Source organism: Equus caballus, chromosome 13, assembly GCF_041296265.1.
Source record: "Equus caballus isolate H_3958 breed thoroughbred chromosome 13, TB-T2T, whole genome shotgun sequence".
NCBI classification, from domain to species: Eukaryota; Metazoa; Chordata; class Mammalia; order Perissodactyla; family Equidae; genus Equus; species Equus caballus.
In genome coordinates this window covers 6,552,529-6,569,845 of record NC_091696.1, presented here as the reverse complement: position 1 = coordinate 6,569,845, position 17,317 = coordinate 6,552,529, and the positions used below count along the sequence as shown (strand labels likewise).

At 60.7% G+C, this 17,317-nt stretch overlaps 1 protein-coding gene and 1 long non-coding RNA gene across 3 annotated transcripts; one reads left to right on the top strand and one right to left on the bottom strand.

Annotated features, from left to right (window-relative positions):
- Positions 1–2,442: 2,442 nt before the first annotated feature.
- On the bottom strand, positions 2,443–16,140 carry ARPC1B (actin related protein 2/3 complex subunit 1B). 2 transcript variants are annotated; one of them, XM_070231429.1, is made up of 10 exons: positions 15,789–16,140; positions 8,839–8,915; positions 7,974–8,078; positions 7,311–7,533; positions 6,723–6,830; positions 5,720–5,926; positions 5,561–5,636; positions 4,479–4,684; positions 3,071–3,161; positions 2,443–2,767 (listed from the first exon to the last, which is right to left on the bottom strand). In XM_070231429.1, the coding sequence occupies exons 2-10, from the start codon at positions 8,900–8,902 to the stop codon at positions 2,729–2,731; spliced, it is 1,119 nt and encodes a 372-aa protein (XP_070087530.1). In that variant the 5' UTR covers positions 8,903–8,915; positions 15,789–16,140; the 3' UTR covers positions 2,443–2,728. The 2 variants fall into 2 exon arrangements, with proteins under 2 accessions (XP_070087530.1, XP_070087529.1); XM_070231428.1 differs by lacking the exon at positions 15,789–16,140 and adding an exon at positions 12,072–12,429.
- LOC138917063 (uncharacterized) lies at positions 9,188–13,424 on the top strand. Its single transcript, XR_011424517.1, has 3 exons — positions 9,188–9,451; positions 10,507–10,902; positions 11,841–13,424. It is a non-coding gene; the product is annotated as an uncharacterized lncRNA (long non-coding RNA).
- Positions 16,141–17,317: the final 1,177 nt, after the last annotated feature.

The window sequence follows — 17,317 nt, the reverse complement described above, 5'->3', positions numbered from 1 at the left end:
AGTGACCTCTGCCACACCCCCTGGGCTTGACATGTTGGAGATCAACAGCCCCAGGAGGGAGGGGTACCACAGCTGCCAGCATCTGCAGGTCACCCTGGCCTGCGGAAGACCCCTCTGACCCTGGCCCTGAAGCAGGAGTTACCTCAAAGGTTTTGCCAAACCTGGAAGTCCCTGGAGGAGGTCGTGCAGCCGCTGCTGCCCAGACTCAGGTCTGTGTCACAGAAACGAAGTTCTCTGATAAGACGAGGAAGGCGAAGGTTGGCTGACGAAGCGGCCTGTTGTTGGCTCCGGGTGCTGCCAGCCAGCAGAACTGGGGCCACACCGGCCTTAATGAGGGGTCTTGTAACACACGTGCTGGAAGTATTCGGTCCACATGAAGGGCCGGCCGGAAGGGGCTGTGTTTGGCCCCAGCCAGCAAGCCTCTCTGTGCCCAGGACAGCCCTGCTCCTGTCTGACCTTGGGGCGAGGCCAGAGGCAAGGGCTTCCTTGGTGCCTGCAGGCCTCTGAGCGGGTCTGCAGATGTCACCTGCCTACCTGGGTGGTGTGCTGACAAGAGCTCCTCAAAGCATTTCCCTGCTGGCCCAGGCAGAGCCCCGGGCTCACAGCGAGTCTTTCAGCAGATGCCCCTCCAGTGGAGGTTGGTTGTCCCACCTGAGCTTGGATCCTGGCTCTGCCTGTTTCTGTCTGTGAGACTCTGGGGAGGTAACTTCTTTCTCTGGCATTCGGTTTTCTTTAAAATGGGGATGACAAGGCCTCCTTCCCAAGGGAGGACACGCTGACTGGTGTGTTAGGACTCCTCCAACTGTGTCTTCTACCATTCACCCAAGTCGCCCAAGCCGTCCTGGTTCCTCCCTGGCCCTCGTCCCCTCATCCTGTCAGTCCCCGGGGCCCCTGCTGTTTCCACCCCCACTGCCCTGGTCCTTGTCACACCCACACAGTCAGCACTCTCCTTGCAGGCCTCCAATCTGGCCTCTGGATGCAAACCTAGCCATGTGTCTCTCCAGCTTTAGTGGCCTGACTGCCCATGATGCCAAGGGCCTCCAGGAACTGGTCCCTGGGGACCTTCCCAGCCTCGCCTTCCACCTCATCCCTGTCCTGCACTCCATCAGTCCTACAGCTCTTAGAAGGTGCCAGACTCTTGCACACAGCCCTTTGTGCAAGCTATTACTTTCCTGGAACCCTCCGTGGGTGCCAACCCCTCCTTTTCTTGAGACACTGGGTTGTCATCTCCCCCACCAGACTGTGAGCTTCTCAAAGGCAGCAACTGTGCCCCCTCAACTGTCTCGACATCCAGCAGGGCCTGGCACAGGGCAGGCCCAGCGAGCCCAGCCAGTGGTCCCAGCACCCACTAGGGGATGCGTGCAACATGGAGCAGGGGCCAGGGTCCCCCCCTTTCCTGATGGGACTTCCCGCCTGTCACAGGAGCCTCGGCCACCCTTGGAGAAGCCCAGCCCCACCCCAACAGTCCCACGTAATACCTTTCCCTCGTGGGAAGCAGAAGACTGAGCCTGTCAATTGTAAGCCAAGACTCAAGTCTAATGAAGGAGGACAGTTGCCGTCTTTGAGGTCCCTGCATGCAAACGCGCGCGTGGTTGGGGCTCATATTTCTCCAACAGCAGGGGAAAACCTGTTCCTCGGGGGCTCAGAGAAGGGGAAGAACGCTGGTTGGACATTCTGGGGCCACGTTTTCAGCCCTGAGGTTAGCCAGGAACCAGGACAGGCCCCAGTCTTGCAGGAAGAGATGGAAATCAGTTCCAGGACCAGAACCCCGGGGAGCCATCCCAGGCCCTCACTTTGCAGAGGCCTGGCACAGACGGGGATGACCCTGACACTGCATCTAGTAAACAGGAAGAGCTGTGTGGCCTGTCTCCTGGGGTCTTAGAATTTCTCCCGCATTGTGATTTTAAAGAGAATCGATAGGGTCTCTTCCAACAGAGGAGGCTCCTGTGAGCGACAGGCCCTGGAACAATGGGGGAGAAGGCAACTTTAGATACCTTTTGTCCTGCAGATGTGGGAGAATTCACAATTAGGAGACGTGTTGGTGTCATTCATTACCTAGTTAGACTGGAAGAGAAAAACCATGACTCTGTAAATAGGTAACTAAAAAGCAGGTGACTAAACGATCAGAAATACCCTCTGAATAAAACAGGAATGAAAAACAATCGTCCTAAAAAAACGGTAAGCGTTTACCAGAAACCAACCGCAAACATCAAATAGAGAAATGATAAAATTTCCATTGAAGCCCAGAACCAGCCTGGAATACGCAAGCACTTGTCTAGGAATCTGACAACTGAAGGAATGACAGAAAAGACACCCGGTCCTGGAAGCCCCCAGGTGGACTAGCGGGGAAGGCCCTTGGGTTTAAGGGTCGATCTTGCTGGCAAGCAAAACTAAGCCACCTATGACTGTGCGAAAACCAATCACTCCTCCCAGACACAGGCGAGCATTTCTACAATTGCATTTTTATTACCTCCAGTTTTGAAGCAGTTCATGACCAGCAGAGTGCTTTGGGGATAATTTTTACAAGAAACGAAAGCATTTCTTTAAGAAAAAGGCACGTGTTCCTTCAACAGATAAGAAAAGCTTCCCACCCCTTCCCCTCCCCTCCTGAGGGAGCAGCTCCTGTGGCGCCCCAAACTGGTACCCTAGAAACATTCAGCAAAGCGACCGTAGCCTCCCTCACCCCTTCCCCCAGCAGCTGGGATGAGGGCAACATAATCCTGGCAGGTCATTTGATCTTGAGGTCCTTCAAGGCTGATTCCAAGCTCTGGAAGGAGACAAGCAGAACAGACAGGCTGCTTCTCAGCTGTGCTGCAGACAGCCCCTCTGCAGGGACCTGGCCCACACCCACCCCAGCCCCCAGCCTAGCACAGGTCAGAGGATCTGGGCTTTGGGGTCACACAGACCTGGGTTTGAATCCCAGCCCTAAAGGGTGGTGCCCCAGAGGGTGCCGAGGCCCAGATGTCAAGGGTCTGCCCCGCCCCCATCCCCACACAGTGCCTTTCTCTCCCAGGAATGAGGGATGGGGCATCTGGGGGCCTGGCAGGAGCCAGGGTGGGGCAAGCCTCACCTTCACATCCCAGATGCTCATGCCGCCGTCCATGCCCGTAGTGCAGAACTGCGAGCACTTGGCCTTTCCCCCGCTGAGCACCGAGATCTGGCTGCAAAGAGGATGAGGGCTTTCCGGATCCCAGCCTGTGCCCATGCGGGACTCCGGCCCACCCTGCCCTCCAGGAGGTCCCAAACTTCTGGGGGAGCCAACTCTCATGAGAAGTGCTGAGATGGGGTGTGCCCATGCAGGGACAGCTTGGGAGCGGGCGTGACAAAGGATGACAAAGGATCACAAAGAATGGGGCTCACAAATCTGCGTTAGGGACGAACAGTAATGTGCGAGGTGCAAAAGGCAGACCAGGCAGATGGAATACGGTACACAAAGGCCTGGGCAGGGCGTGAGGATATGTGTCTGGGGAGTGGGCAGAGTGACAGTATTGTGGCAGGACGGGAAAAAAGAAGAAAAACATGAGACTGGAAGGACGCAGGCCTAGTTCTGAAGAGCCTCGAAAGCCGCGGAAGGGTGTTTAGTCTGAAGACATTGGACCAGGCAGCCACAGGAGGGTTTAAGCGGCCGAGGGGCTCGGTTGCAAAGTCTTGCCACACTTTGCCCTCTGATTCGCCGCGGGGGTGGACACCTGTAGCTGGCAGGATTGGGGAGTTTTGGAAGGACTCTCGCTCCCTCGTCCCACCGCACTTCCGAAGGGAGGTTGCAGCGGGACCCTCAGTTTCGCGCCTACCCTCCAGGTTCTAGACACTAGGCCGGCTTCAGCTACGGCGCCGCCCATAAGAAGCTGGCTGGTCACTGCCTGGCGGCCCAGAGAACCGCAGGCCCCACCCCTACAGCCATGTCTTAAAAATGCAGAGCGAGATGGACCGCTCTGCCCGCGCCTGGTGCTATTTTTGTGCAACCTAAAGAGATCGACCGGTTTCCTAAGTCAGGGCCCGCTCTTCGACGCTGGGGAGCGGGGGAGAGTTGAGCTGGCCCCGCCCCCACCTGACGCTGTTCTTGCGCAGCGAGTCCAGGCCGGCGCCCGCGGCCGCACCGCCCTCCGAGCTCGCCTTCCTGCCGGCCACGCCCCTCCTGTCCCCGCCCACTGCCTGGCCCCGCCCCCACCTGACGCTGTTCTTGCGCAGCGAGTCCAGGCCGGCGCCCGCGGCCGCACCGCCCTCCGAGCTCGCCTTCCTGCCGGCCACGCCCCTCCTGTCCCCGCCCACCGCCTGGCCCCGCCCGCCCCGGCCCCGCCCTCACCTGACGCTGTTGTGCCGTCCAGGCCCGCCCCGCCCTCCTGGCCCCGCCCACCGCCCGGCCCCGCCCGCCATCTGGCCCCGCCCTCACACGACATTGCTCTTGCGCAGCGAGTCCAGGCCGGCCACCCCCTCCTGGCCCCGCCCACCTCCTGGCCCCACCCCGGCCCCGCCCTCACCTGACGCTGTTCTTGTGCAGCGAGTCCAGACCGGCGCCCGTGGCCGCGCCGCCCTCCGAGCTCGCCTTCCTGTCGAGGTTCTGGAAGCGCTCGCGGGCCGTCAAGCCGCGCTGCGAGTTCTGCTTGGGCACGTCCAGCCGCCCCCCGAAGCTCAGCGTCCCCGCGGCGCCGTCGTAGGTAAACAGCACCGGGAAGCAGTCGTGGCCCTGCGACGGGGCGGGGTGCCATTGGAGCGCCGGCCGAGGGCAGGCGCAGCGTCCCCATTTGCACACGGGGAAACTGAGGCCGGAGGCAAAGCGCAACACCGAGGGGCGTCTGGCCACGAGTCTGGGGCCACGGGGGCCAGATGCGGGACCTGGGTGGAGCTACCGAGAAGCCAATGCCGCCGTCCCCAGGTGTCCCCAGGTGTATTCGACAGGGACCAGATGGTGGGGCTGAGCATCTAGGGGCGGCCCCTCCCCCAGCAAGGCTCGCGTCTGATTGGGAAAGCTTATCCGGGCCTCCCCTGGGAGCCCAGGGCCTTCTGTCCTGCCCAGCCGGTTACAGCTGCTCCCGGAGAGACCGCACAGCTGGAAGCTTCTCTAGGCAAAGCGGGCCTTATCCCCCTCTGAGACCCCCCATTATGTTTGCCGAGGGATGAAAAGGGCCTGGACAGATAGATGGGCAGGAGGAGAGAGGGAGAGTCGTGCCCTTTTGGACACGTGGTAGAACTGCGTCACACACAGCCACCTCTGAGTTAGGAGTGGCGGTGTCATTTGCACTGGCCAGTAAAATGAAAGCAGAAACGCGAGGATCCAGGGCAGGATTCTCCACTCTCTGGCCCCCCACAGCAGTGAGCAGAGCCCCCCACAACACCCACGCTGGACATATAAAGTGAGCGAGAAATAAATATTTACTAGTCAAGCCACAGCAGCTGGGGATTTTTTGCGTTACTGCCAGCCTGTTCCGACCAATACTGATACATGGATGGATGGCAGGAAGGAAGGGAGAGACGGGGACAAGTGGGGAGCTGCCTGGGCACCTCGGGGCTCTGGGAGACCTGTGCTAACTGGCCATTGCTCCCCTCCTCGCTCCCTCCTTACCGCTGCCACCAGACTGTTGTCTGTAATGAAGGTCAGGGCCAGCAGCGGCAGCGTTTCAGAGGCCAGAGTCGCAACACTGAGGGAGAGAGAGACGTCAGCCATGCCAGCCCCCACTGCTCTGTGCCTTGGTTGCCCCCTACTCAGGTGGCCTGTACTCACGCCATCTTCTTCTCGGCATCGGCCAGGCACACGGTGCTGTCATGGCTGACCCAGGCCACGCGGCTGCCGCTGGCTGAAAAGCAGACGCCGTGCACCCAGCCGCAGCTACTGCTGGACTCGAACATCAGCTCCCCGAAGGGCATCTTGGAGCCCCACGGGGTGGGGGCCGGCCGCTCTTCCACCTCCTTGATGTAGGCTGAGAAGATCCTGCCAGGAGAGGCCAAAAAAAAAGGGTGACCAGGGGTCTGGGAGCGGCCTGAGAAGGGACTCCCTCTCCCAAACCGGCCTGGTGAGGTCAGAGCACCCGGCTAGGAGCTCGTGGGGACCACAGCCGGCTTGGCACGACCTGTGCCTTCAGGCTCGGACAAGGCTGAGCCGCAGTGCCCTCTTGATGCAATGGAACGGGGCCAGGAGGCCAGCCAGTTCCTACCCACCAACAAAGCCTTATCAGGACATCATCCTCTCCACGCCCTGGGCTCCAGTGGGGCCTCTGGACCTGCTGCAGCCTCATTTCCATGGTGGAGATTCAGAATCCCAGGCCTTGGGATACTCGAGGGTGCTGGCCCAGAAGAGAAAAACAGCCAACAACTGGAGACTCTACATCCCAGGCCTTAAGATAATGAGGCAGAGTTGGTCCCCAACTTATCAGTCATTCATACCTTAGTATGAAAAAGTACACCCACTCATTTTCCTTCAGATAGAAGCCAGGAAACTAAAGGGGTGGGGAGTTCTAATGAGGCAGGAGAGGAGGGCCTAGGAAAGAAACCTAGCTGACATTAAGAGGCGGCAAGGGATGCGTCCTGCTAAGCCTCTCCAGGGGCTGGAGACAGGACCCAATGATGAGCCTCCAAAGAGAAAAACCTCACAGATTCTCACTAAGGACACCCCGTTGTCAGCAGAGCTGGAGCTGGCCTGGAAGACGAATTTGGGGCTCCCAGGACAGGACTCCCCGGTACCCTCCAGTCCCTGCTCCAGTGTGGATGTCAGGGTCCCGCCCTCTCACCGGCACTTGAAGTCGCAGGAGCCGGCAGCCAGGAGCACGTTGTTGGGGTGCCAGTCGAGGCTGAGGACGGTGGAGCGAATGGGCTTCTTGATGTGTTTGCACACCCACCTGGACAGAGAGTCAGACGGTTGGTGGGAGAGACGGACAGACAGGTGGGCCCCCACCGAGTCTCCCAGACTCCAGCCTGAGTCCTGCCTGGCCTCTGCCCTCAGGGGAGATTATGACGTGGCTGAGGGCTGGCGAGGGGGCCTGGGGGTGAGACAGGCTGGGCTCCTTGGGCAAGTGACTGACTCAGGGCCTTACTTTGTTCATCTGTGAAGAGGGGGTGACAAGAGACGCGCAGGCCAGGGGCCTGGGGGGAGCCAATGCCAACATGTGTGCAGGGTGGTCTGCACGCTTATTACTGAGACGGGGCTGTGCAAGGACCCTCACCTCACCCACGACGTCCAGAGAGGATCCACTTCCCCAGGGTCACATGAACAGGGGTCCCGACACCCCGTCTAGTGCTTTCTGGGACACCACCCACCACCTGTTGGTCTGCAGCCCTGGGCCCCTCCCAGCCCACTCTGGTCCTGCCCAGGCACCCACCAGTCATTTTCCTGCTCGAAGTAGCAGATGGAGATGACCCGGGAGCCGCTGCCCACAGCGAACTTGTTCTCATTGGGGGCCCAGCGCACGCAGCGAGCGGCCCGGTTGATCCGCAGGATGACAAGCGTGGGCTTCCATGTGTGACCCTTCAGCGTCCACACGTAGGCGTTGCGGTCTGTGCCGCAGGTCACAATGCGGTTACTCTCGGGGGCCCAGTCGATGCCTGTGGGTGGAGAGGGGACACTAGATTGAAGCCATCCAAGCAGAGGTGGCTCTATAGTGTCCCTGTAGGAGGGGCTTAGAGCCCATAACCTAGATGAAAGCTGCTCCAGAGGGTGCTACTAGACCGAGTGGGGGTGTAACAGCTCTCCACACTATCTCCAAACATGCTGGAAGGCCAAGCCGAGACACAGAAAAGAAATGGGTCCTTGGTAATGCTGAGCTGTTGGATCAAGCCTTTCCTGAAGTCCACAAACTTCTGAGTTTTTTAGTAACATGAACCAACATAATGCCTTTATAACTTAAGCCAGTTTGACTCAGGGTTGTGTTACTTGCAAGCCAAACTATCCTGCTTGACACAGTGAGTGAGCCGATGGCCCTGGCTGGCCCTGCCCTGTGCCCCTGCCTCCCCTCAGGAGGGTGATCCCAGCCAGCCTGACCCACCTGTCACCTGCCCGTTGTGTTCCTTGAGCTCGTGCACCTTGACCCACTTGGCCCCGCTCTTCTCATAGATGTGCACCTCGTGGTTGTTGGGGCAGATGGCAATCTCTGCGGGAGAGACAGGCGGGGGGTGGGGAGTGGAAGGAGGCGTGGGTGCCAGGTCCCCACTTCCCAGGCCACCCAGGCAACACCTGAGTCTTCATGACTGGGGCTCCTCCTCTGCCTCACAGGGGCCCCCTGCTGGGCCTCTGGTGACACCTCCTCAGGGACTGGCCACCCCTTGCCTGCACCCACCACCCCGGACACCCCCAGAGCAGCCTCATGACCTCTGGGAGCTCTCCCCGTCCCCTGCTACTGCCCTCTGCTCCCAGCTCCAGCCACGGGCTCCTTGCTGCTCCTGATGACGCCAGGCCCTCCCGCCTCAGGGCCTCTGCGCCCGCCCCTCCCTCCTTCAAGTCTGTGCAAATGTCACCTCCTCCGAGGGCTCGCCCTGGCTTTCCTAACTGGCGCCTCTGCCCCCATCGCTTCCCCTCACCCTGCCTCCCTCTTCCCAGCACCTTTCACTACCTGCCATGGCAGGTGCATCATCATTTCTTGGCCCCTGAGCCCTCCCCCACCTGTGGGTCCTAGAGGGCAGGCCTGGCTGTCACACCCCCTGGGGCTAGGGCCATGCGGGCTGCCCTCCCACCTCCACCACACCTCCCCCACCACCCCACCTGGCTCCACTTCCTCCTCAAACTCAGGACCGCGGTGAAGGGGGTCAGGAGCCCGCACTGAGCCCACAGTCAGGGCGCCTGCTGCTTAGCACCCATGTGCTCCGGGGGGCAAGGGGTGGGCACCCACAAATGCTCCAGGGGGCAGCACTCACGTGTGCGGTCCTTATTCCAGGCGTGGCAGCTGATGGGCTCCACCAGGAAGCTGTGGTAGGCCATGGCCGCTCGGCTCCTGTGCCCAGGACAGGGAGGGGACCCGAGTCAGCCCTGCCCCTGCCCCTACCCCAGACCAGGCCCCAGCCGAGCTCGGGGAGGCCTCCTGACCCTGGCCTGGCATGTTGCTTCCCTCCTGGGGCCTCAGTTTCCCTCCTCAAAAAACAGCACCTCTCATGGGATGTCTCTGAGGCTCCGGAGAAGAGACAAGGGATGGGTGGGGGGTGCTATCATGAGTGGGGTGTGCTGAGCCTGTGCCAGACAGGCCATCGCTCATCGTCTGTGCCTCAGTTTCCTCCCAGGCGAAGCTCCCCGAGAAGGACGGGGTGAGGATGAATGAAACAATCTCATAAACCGAGCGCGGCGCCCAGCGCTCCACGCCCAGAGCCCGGGTCTTCCCTCACGCTCAGGTGGGGGCGCGGGGACTTCAGGCGGACGGACAGACAGACGTCCCAGTCTGCTCCAGAAAACCCATCTGATGCTCCTGTGGCTGGGACCTGAGTGGCTGGTGGGGTGTCCAGGGCCCAAGGTGGCTGGGCCGTGGGGATGACGGAGGTACATGGAGAGCAGCCAGGCGCTGGGAGGAGGGGGCTGGGCCCACACTGACGGTGCAGCCCTGGGATCGAGCAGCAACTCACCCTCCCCTCCCCATGTCCCAGCTCAGCCCCTGCCTGCATGTCGCCAGCCTCCTCCCCTGCCGCTGAGCCCCCTGGGCCTGAGGAGTGACGGGGTTGGGGTGGGGGGGGCGCGTCATGGGCAGCCTCCCCTTGCCCTCGCCCCTCCTGACTCAGCTCTGCTCATTTCGGCCCCATGCCCGGGACAGGCTGCTCCTCCCAGCAATTCCCATCTCAGGCCACCCCCTTCCTCCCTGGCTGTGCCGACCCTGCTGGTGGCCCCCTGCCTGTTCTTCCTGCCAAGCTTGCTGCCCTCCGCCAGCCTTTGTGCCTGGGGCACACCTGGCCTCCTGGCCTTTGCACATGCTGTTCCGTCTGCAGAAAAGGCAGCCTGATGTCAAGGCCAGCTCTGTCCACATTTCATGCCTGCGTGCCCTTCTCCCGAATGCCCACCCCCGTTCTATTCGGCAAAACCCTGCTCACCGGGAAAAACCCAAAGTGACCATCACTTCCTCAAACCCCTTCTCTCCCAGAGTCGCAGGGCCTGGGTGTGGGGCCCAGCAGCACTGCTCGCCAGCTGTGTGACCCCAAGCACATCGCTCGCCCTCTCTGAACCTCAGTTTCCACATGTGCAAAATGGGAACAGGAATCCTGCCCCCGGGAGGCGTTAAGAGGGTGAATAAGACGATACGCCACGCCCGGCAGATAGTAGGTGTTCAGGAAAGGGCCACTCTTAGTCCACCATGGATGGGACAGCATCTGTTCAGGGGGCAGCCTCCCCAGCTAGACCGGGGGCTGATGCTGGGGCACACAGGCCTCAGACCTTCGCACTGGCTGTTCCCTCGGCCTTCGAAGCTCTTCCCCCAGATGCCCATGCGGTTCCTGCCCTCCCTGCTGCCATTCCAGTCTGGACTCCAAGCCAGCCCCACCGATGGGAAACTGTGGCCACCTCCCCCGTGCCGGCCCTGCCCTGTCCCCATTTCATTTTCTCCGCAGACGATCGTTCCTGAGCATACGGGACCCTGGACTCATGGACTGTGCCTGCTGTCCACCTCCCCCACGGGACTACAACAGGCTTGATGGAGACGGACACCGCCGACCACCTTGTTCACAGTCCTGTCCCCGAGGCCTCAAGGCTTCGGTGGGAGGTGCTCAAGAAGTATTTCATGAACATGTCATTTATCGCTGTTAGTGCCCAGCAAAGTTCTTTATTAAAAAATTTTTAAAAAGAATACCACCACCGAACATTTCCAGAACGCTCCCTACTTGCCAGCTCTCACCACTCTATGGATTCCTGACTTCAGTGCTCAGATGCCACAGCCCCGGATGACAGACATGGAGACTGCGGCTCAGCGAGGGGAAGCCACCTGTTCAGGGTCACACAGCTCCCAGGTGAGTGGCACCAGGCACCTGGTGGCCACCCCCACTGGCCTGGCAGGTGCATCCTGCGGACCGGGCTGCTGGCAGGCTGCCCCTCACTGTGGCCTGAGCCCCAGATGCCCCGGGCAGCCAGTGGGAGACCCCCAGAAGGGCTCCCGCTCAAGTGAGCTCACCCGCACAGCCGGCTGGGGCCCCGCTAGAATCCCGGGGGCTCTCCCCTCCCGCAGCGGGGCTCCACCAAGCCCTCTCTGGGAGGAACAGCATTGAGTCTGGGCCCAGGCGCGAGGCGGGCATGAGCTGTAGCACAGCCTGTCGCACAGGAGAATCCGGGGCTCAGGGACCACCCACTCAAGGTCGCACCCCAAATCCCACCGGACCTGGCGTCCTGCCCACCCAGCTCACTCCAGGTCCACACTGCCTGCTTGCATTTCACAGCAGGAAGGCCTGGAAAGCTCCGGGGCAGCACAGGGCACACACGCGCGCATACACACAAGTATGCTGCTCCCACACACTCAGGCATATTCAGCCTCGCACACACACAAGCACACTGCTCCTGCAGCTCATGCGTGTTCAGCCTTGCACGCACACCCAGCACGCTGCTCCCACACACTCAGGGGTGTTCAGCCTCACACACATAAGCACACCGCTCCACATGCAGGCGTGTTCAGCTTCACGTGATCACACAGCACACAGTTCCCTGCCGCCACAGCCCCCACCCCTTACAGGCCCCTGTGGGAGGCGGCAAAGGCCCAGAGATGGTGCTGCAGAGCCGGCCGGTCAGCAGGCCTGATGGGGTTGCCCCAAGTGCTTCCGGCATCTGGGCTGGGCAGCACCAGCACCCATGTCCAGCTGGCTGGGGCAGGGGGTCATTGCTGGCCACCCCTCAGACAACAGGACTCAGGAGGGGGAGAGCCAGGCCTGTGTGACCTCTGTCCACCCCCATTTCCCAGGTCACCGACAGGGCAGGACCAGCGCTAAAGCCAGAAGCCCACTTCCCACCCTTGGCCAGGCTCCTGGTGGCCCCCGGACGCCTGCTGAGACCAAGTACCCTCACCCCTTCAGCCCCAGGCGGCCCAGAAGCAAGAAGGCCTGCGGATGCAGCCCCAGGGGGCGGTGGCCCCTGGACCCTAGACTCCGGCCCAGAGCTGGTCAGCAGAGCCAATGTCCCAGCTCCAACTCACAGACTCGCCATGCTGCCGGGCGTCTCTGCCCCTTCCGGGGTCTGGGTAAGAGTGTCCAGACATGCGGGCCAGGCTGTAAAAGCCGGGCTAGCTGATGATCCAGACTTGCGCTGTGAAGATGGAGAGGTTGGGTCTGCCAAGGACGGCAGCCCCCATACTAGCAAACGACGCAGCTGAGAGGACTTGGGGAGCCCTGACTGCTGTTTCCTGGAACCCAAAGGTTCTCAAGTGGGAGAGGTAGCAGCTGGTAAAGATGGCCACAGGCGCCTGGGACAGGCAAGGGAGGGCAGTTCAGACCACAGCTATCAGCCAATCACACTTTAGCATGAATTCAGACAGCAATACTTCCTAGTCCACTGAACCAACACCTTAAAGGGGGTAGGGGGTAGAGGGTATGGGTGAAGGGGGTGGGAGAGAGGAAGATGCATTTCCCCCTTTTCATAACTTTTTTCTAACTTCTGCAAAGCAACTGAAACCAGCAGGACCTCAGGGAGGATGACTCCCCTCCCCCACGTTACAAATGAGGAAGTGGGAGCGCAGAGAGGGGAGTGGCTTCTCCTTCTGTGGGCACTGTGGCCTCAGGGCTGTAGCCTCCTAGATCAGGAATCAGTGGATTGTTCCATGTGGTCAGACCCAGGAAGCAGCCTTCACACTGGGCCACCCTGCCGGGGCAACTCTGTCTTACTCCCAGGAAAACATCTCCCCTACCAAGGGTGGGGCGAGTCCCCACCCCCTCCAGCCCAGCCAGCCACCCCACTGAGGAAAATGCCATTAGGGCTGCTTTGTCCTAGTGTGTTGACAACACAATGCTCCTGGTGGAGATGAGGGTAGGCTGAGGCCGAGGACTCAGGGACATCCACCCACTTGTCACCATGGGCCTATCTGACTGCTGAGGACAAAGAGAGAGGAGGGCGCCCTGAGGACTGTGTTGGGACCAGTGCTCTGTGCCCCTTATCATCCAGAAACAGAGTGAGGCTGGCGGAGCGGGGGCCAAACCCTGACAGACTCTATGCTGGCTCCAAACCACCCCCACCAGTCTGGAGCCAGGATCTCTCTGTGCTCCCAGGAGCACTTCCCCCATATCCGGCACACAGTGGGCGCTTTGTATGAATGGACCCAGGATTGCCTGGGGCTGGGCGTCCAGGGCACAGAGAGGGCAGCATGACGGCTGGGAGGGGGTTTGTCTGTAAGGTGGGGTGTGGGTTTCCATCGGGGGCGCCATTGACCATGTACTGGAGTGTGGACGTGAGCTCCACGGGGGCAGGCATATTTGTTTCATTCACTAATGCATCCCCACCACCAATTAGAGGGCCTGGCACACAGTAGGCACTTGATAAATATTTTTTGAACATGGTTGAATGACTGAATCACATTCTTTTTTCCGTATCCGCCTTAAGGGATGGTCTGTAAGGAGTATGCCGGTTGCTGCAGCAGCACATATATGCAATTTGTAAATACTTCCTGGGCAGGATGTGCTTACATTTTTTCCCTGATGGGGTCAATGATCAGAAAAGCCTGGAAACCTGCAATCCAGGGTCCTCTCTGGATGTGGGGAGAATGCAGCTCCCCTCCACAGCCAAGCCAGCCAGGCGAGGCCTCGGGCTGCCAGGCCAAGGGCCTCAGACCTCAGCGCTCCTTACAGCGCTGGGTTCAGGTTCTGGCTGTCCCCACACCGCCTGGGCGCCCTCGGCCAACACTTTCCTCGTGTCTCTATCCAGAGAAGGCAGGAACTGGATGGGGCACCGGCCGTAGGTTCGTTCTTGCTGTCAGAGAACCTCTGCCAGCCTTCTCTGAACCCAGAGGCTTGGGTGGATATGAGGGAGGCCAGAAGGAGCGGCCTGGAGCCAGGATCTCGGCCCTACAGGACTCAGGGAAGTCCCCACCCAGCTCAGAGGCTGGAGGGAGCTGCCAGCAAGCCATTTTGCACGCGTGCTAAGCGGTTACTCAACTTCCTGTTGTGTGTGGAGCAGCCCTTGCCACCCCACACAGCGACCAGCCAACCCTCCTCCCCAGCTTGGCTCTTAAAGTCTTACAAACGAGGCAAAGTCAAGTTAAGACACAAATGAAAACAGTCACAAGGCACCATGAAGCACCCGCTCAAGTAATCCAAACAAAACAAAATCCAAAAACACATAAAACTCAATGCGGGCAGGGCTGCGCAGAAAGTCTCATTTGTTGCTAATTTGAGCAGCCTTTCTGGAGAGCAATGAGATAACTCTCAACAGTCGGGTAGGAACAAACGGGACAGAATCACATGAACAGGAACTTAAAAATGGTTAACACTCTTTGGTTGCATAAATTCATTCTGGGGCTAAGAAAATAGCCACTGACTTTTTTTTTTTAAGCAAACACGTTCATAATAACCCTCTTTATAATGATGACAGGGTGGAAAAGTCCAGATGACTACAAATATGGACAAAGTAAAGAGTGACATTAACATGTTGGGATACTATTTAAGTATTAGAAAAGACTTGGGTTATATACAAACACACACGTAATGAACTAACTTCACTGACAGCTGTAAACGCCAAAGGTTTACCCAGGACTTTGACACACATTCCCTTTTATCTGCTAAAGCAAACCTAAGAAGTTTTTTGGTATTTTTCTTTCAACCTTCATTTTGTACAGGAGGAAAGAGACTCAGACAAAAGGCAAGATTTGGTGAAAGTCACATGGCTCCTAGATGGCACAGTTTGGGATTCTGACCCCAAACCCCAGAGTTTAGGTTCACCCAGGGAGACACTTTGGTAAACGCGTGCAGGCGTTACAACAGCAGAGACAATACTAACAGCCCCCATTGATATTGTGTGTGCCTGGCACGCTGCCCAGTGTCTTACACACATTATCACATTTGGGACTCATGACTTGAAAGGTCCCCATTTTCCAGATAAGGAAAGTTGAGGCTCAGAGAGGTGAGGTTGCTTACTAGGGTCAGCGGCTGGGGAAGGAAGACGCTGGCACTCTTAATCAGGGCCCTGAGACCTCAAGGGCCATGGGCGTTCTAACCTCCAGGGAGCACTGCCCGCCAGGCGGGAGGAGCCGGGGACAGCCTCCAGCCCGGTGTCCAGCTCCCGAGGCTCACGCTGGCCGTGACTGCAGGGCTGTCCCCGCCCGCGGGGCGGCCCGGCTGCTCCTCTGCGCCGCCGGCGAGGGAGGGGCCGCTGGGATCCGCGGGGTCCAGCGCCCGGGACTCAGAAGGGCCGTCGCCGGACCCCTCCGACGGCCGGGGCGGGAGGCGGGCGGGGGAGGGGGAGGGGGTGGCGCGGCGGGCGGGGCGGGGGCGCCAGCTCATTTCCCGGCTGGAGAACCCGGAAGGCTGGAGGCTGGGGGAAGTGACTGGGCGTGGGGCCGTCGCGGCCCGAAATAACGGGGGACAGCGGCCGCGGGGCAGGGTCGGCAGGTGGGGGCCGGGGAGGGACAGGAAGGGGGCCGGGGCTGGGGGGCGCCCCGAGGGCGCCGAGAGCCCCGCGTTTCCCTCGCCCGGAGGCCACCGCCTGCCCTCGGCGCCGCCCGCCACCTGCGCCCACTCGTCCCCTCACCTCCAGGCGAGACCCCTAATCCCACCATCATGGTCCTGCGGCCCCCGCGCACTCGCCACCTGCATGCGCCCCCTCCCCTTTTCCCCCTCCCCGACCGCCCCCCCGACCTCCACGCGCCCCCTCCTGCGCCCCTTCACATCCCCGCATCCCGCCCCCCCTTTCCCCCGCGCCCCCTCACCTCGGGGCGCCCCGGCCGCGGACTCTGGGCAGTCGACGCGCCGAACCGGCTCTGGGCCCCTTGCCTCGCCGCAGCCACTTCCTCGTGGGCGGGGGGCGGGGCCTCCCAGCCTCGCCCCCGGGGACCGGGGCGGGGACCAGGGGCCGCGGTCTGGAGACCCGAGGCCCCGCCCACCCCTCCGGGTTTAGGGCTGCACAGACCCAAGTCGCCCAGAAATCGTCCGCGACCACCCCTTGCTACTCTATGGATGGGGAAACTGAGGCTGAGAGAGGGGTGCACAGCCTGAGAACAGCTGGGCGGGGACCTGGGAGCCCGGCAGGGCGCGCATGCCCCCATCGCCCCCACCGGGAGTGGACAGCGCGGGGCGGGAGGGCGGTGTCCTCTGAGCCGGACCGCGGGACGGCGGGCTCTGGGCTCACACGCTGGCCACCGAGCCACTTAGCGAACTTCTGCAGGCCTCGGTCCCCAGCCGCGCCGGGACCATCCCTTCATTCGAGAGCTGATACCCGCCGGGCGCCAAAAGTGCAGGCCCGGTGCGGGTGTAGACAGTAAGGCGTGGCCAAGGCAGCCAGCCCCGCCCTCCCCGCCCGGCGTCCTCACTGCAAGACCAGGATGCGGCCCGGGCAGGGATGCACGCTGGCCGCCCCGCCTGACTCTGGCTGGCCCGGCTCGTCTCTCAGTGCTGCCTTCTTGCCCCTCTGTTCCAGCGCGGGCAGCTTCGCTCCTTTGTTACCTGGCTGCTTGCAGCCACCTGAATTTGGGTCTTGGGCCAGGTGGTCCCCAGGGGTTTTTCCATCCCTACCCTCTGCCTCATCAATGAAGTTGAGGCCAGGTGGCCTGGCGCGAACCCTCCTCAGTTCCTCAGGCCCCTCTCTCTGGGAGTCCAGGACTTCGGATCACGATGGAGGGCAAAGAAGCCCCTCTGGGCGAGCTACTTCACTTTTCAAGCTGGTTCCAGTTGAGTTTTTGTTGGTCTCTTTGAAAGCGTCCTGACCGATGTGCTCACCGGGGGACTCGCTTTTCTCGTTGTGAAAACTGAACCGAGGCAGCCTGATTGATGGAAAGGTCATGCAGAAGCTCGGTGCGAGCGGAAGCCCTGTTTGTACTGTTCACGCTGCTCTCCCGAGCCTAGAACAGCACCTGGCAGACAGCAGGCCCTCAGTGCGCATCTGCTGAATGAGTGAGTGAGCGAGGGAATGAATGAACGAACAGTGGTGTTAGAACACTGAACCGAACCCTGGCTCTGCCACTCAACCTGAAGAGTAATTTCAGGCAAGTCCCTCTTCCTGCAGTGCCTCGGTTCCCCGCATCTGTAAAGCGAGGCTGACTCATAACAAGCGCCGCCCGCCCGCCACCCTCACAGGCCTGCGGCCATTGTGGGAAGACCCAGCGGGTGGGAAAGCACACCTCAAACTGGGAGGCCGCGGGAGGTGTTCTTTGGAACGGCTCCCTTGGGGGACAAAGTTTCTAAGCCTTAAGTGAAGCATCCTGGGTGAGGGGAGCTTGGGGCTGGAAGAATTTCTTTTGGA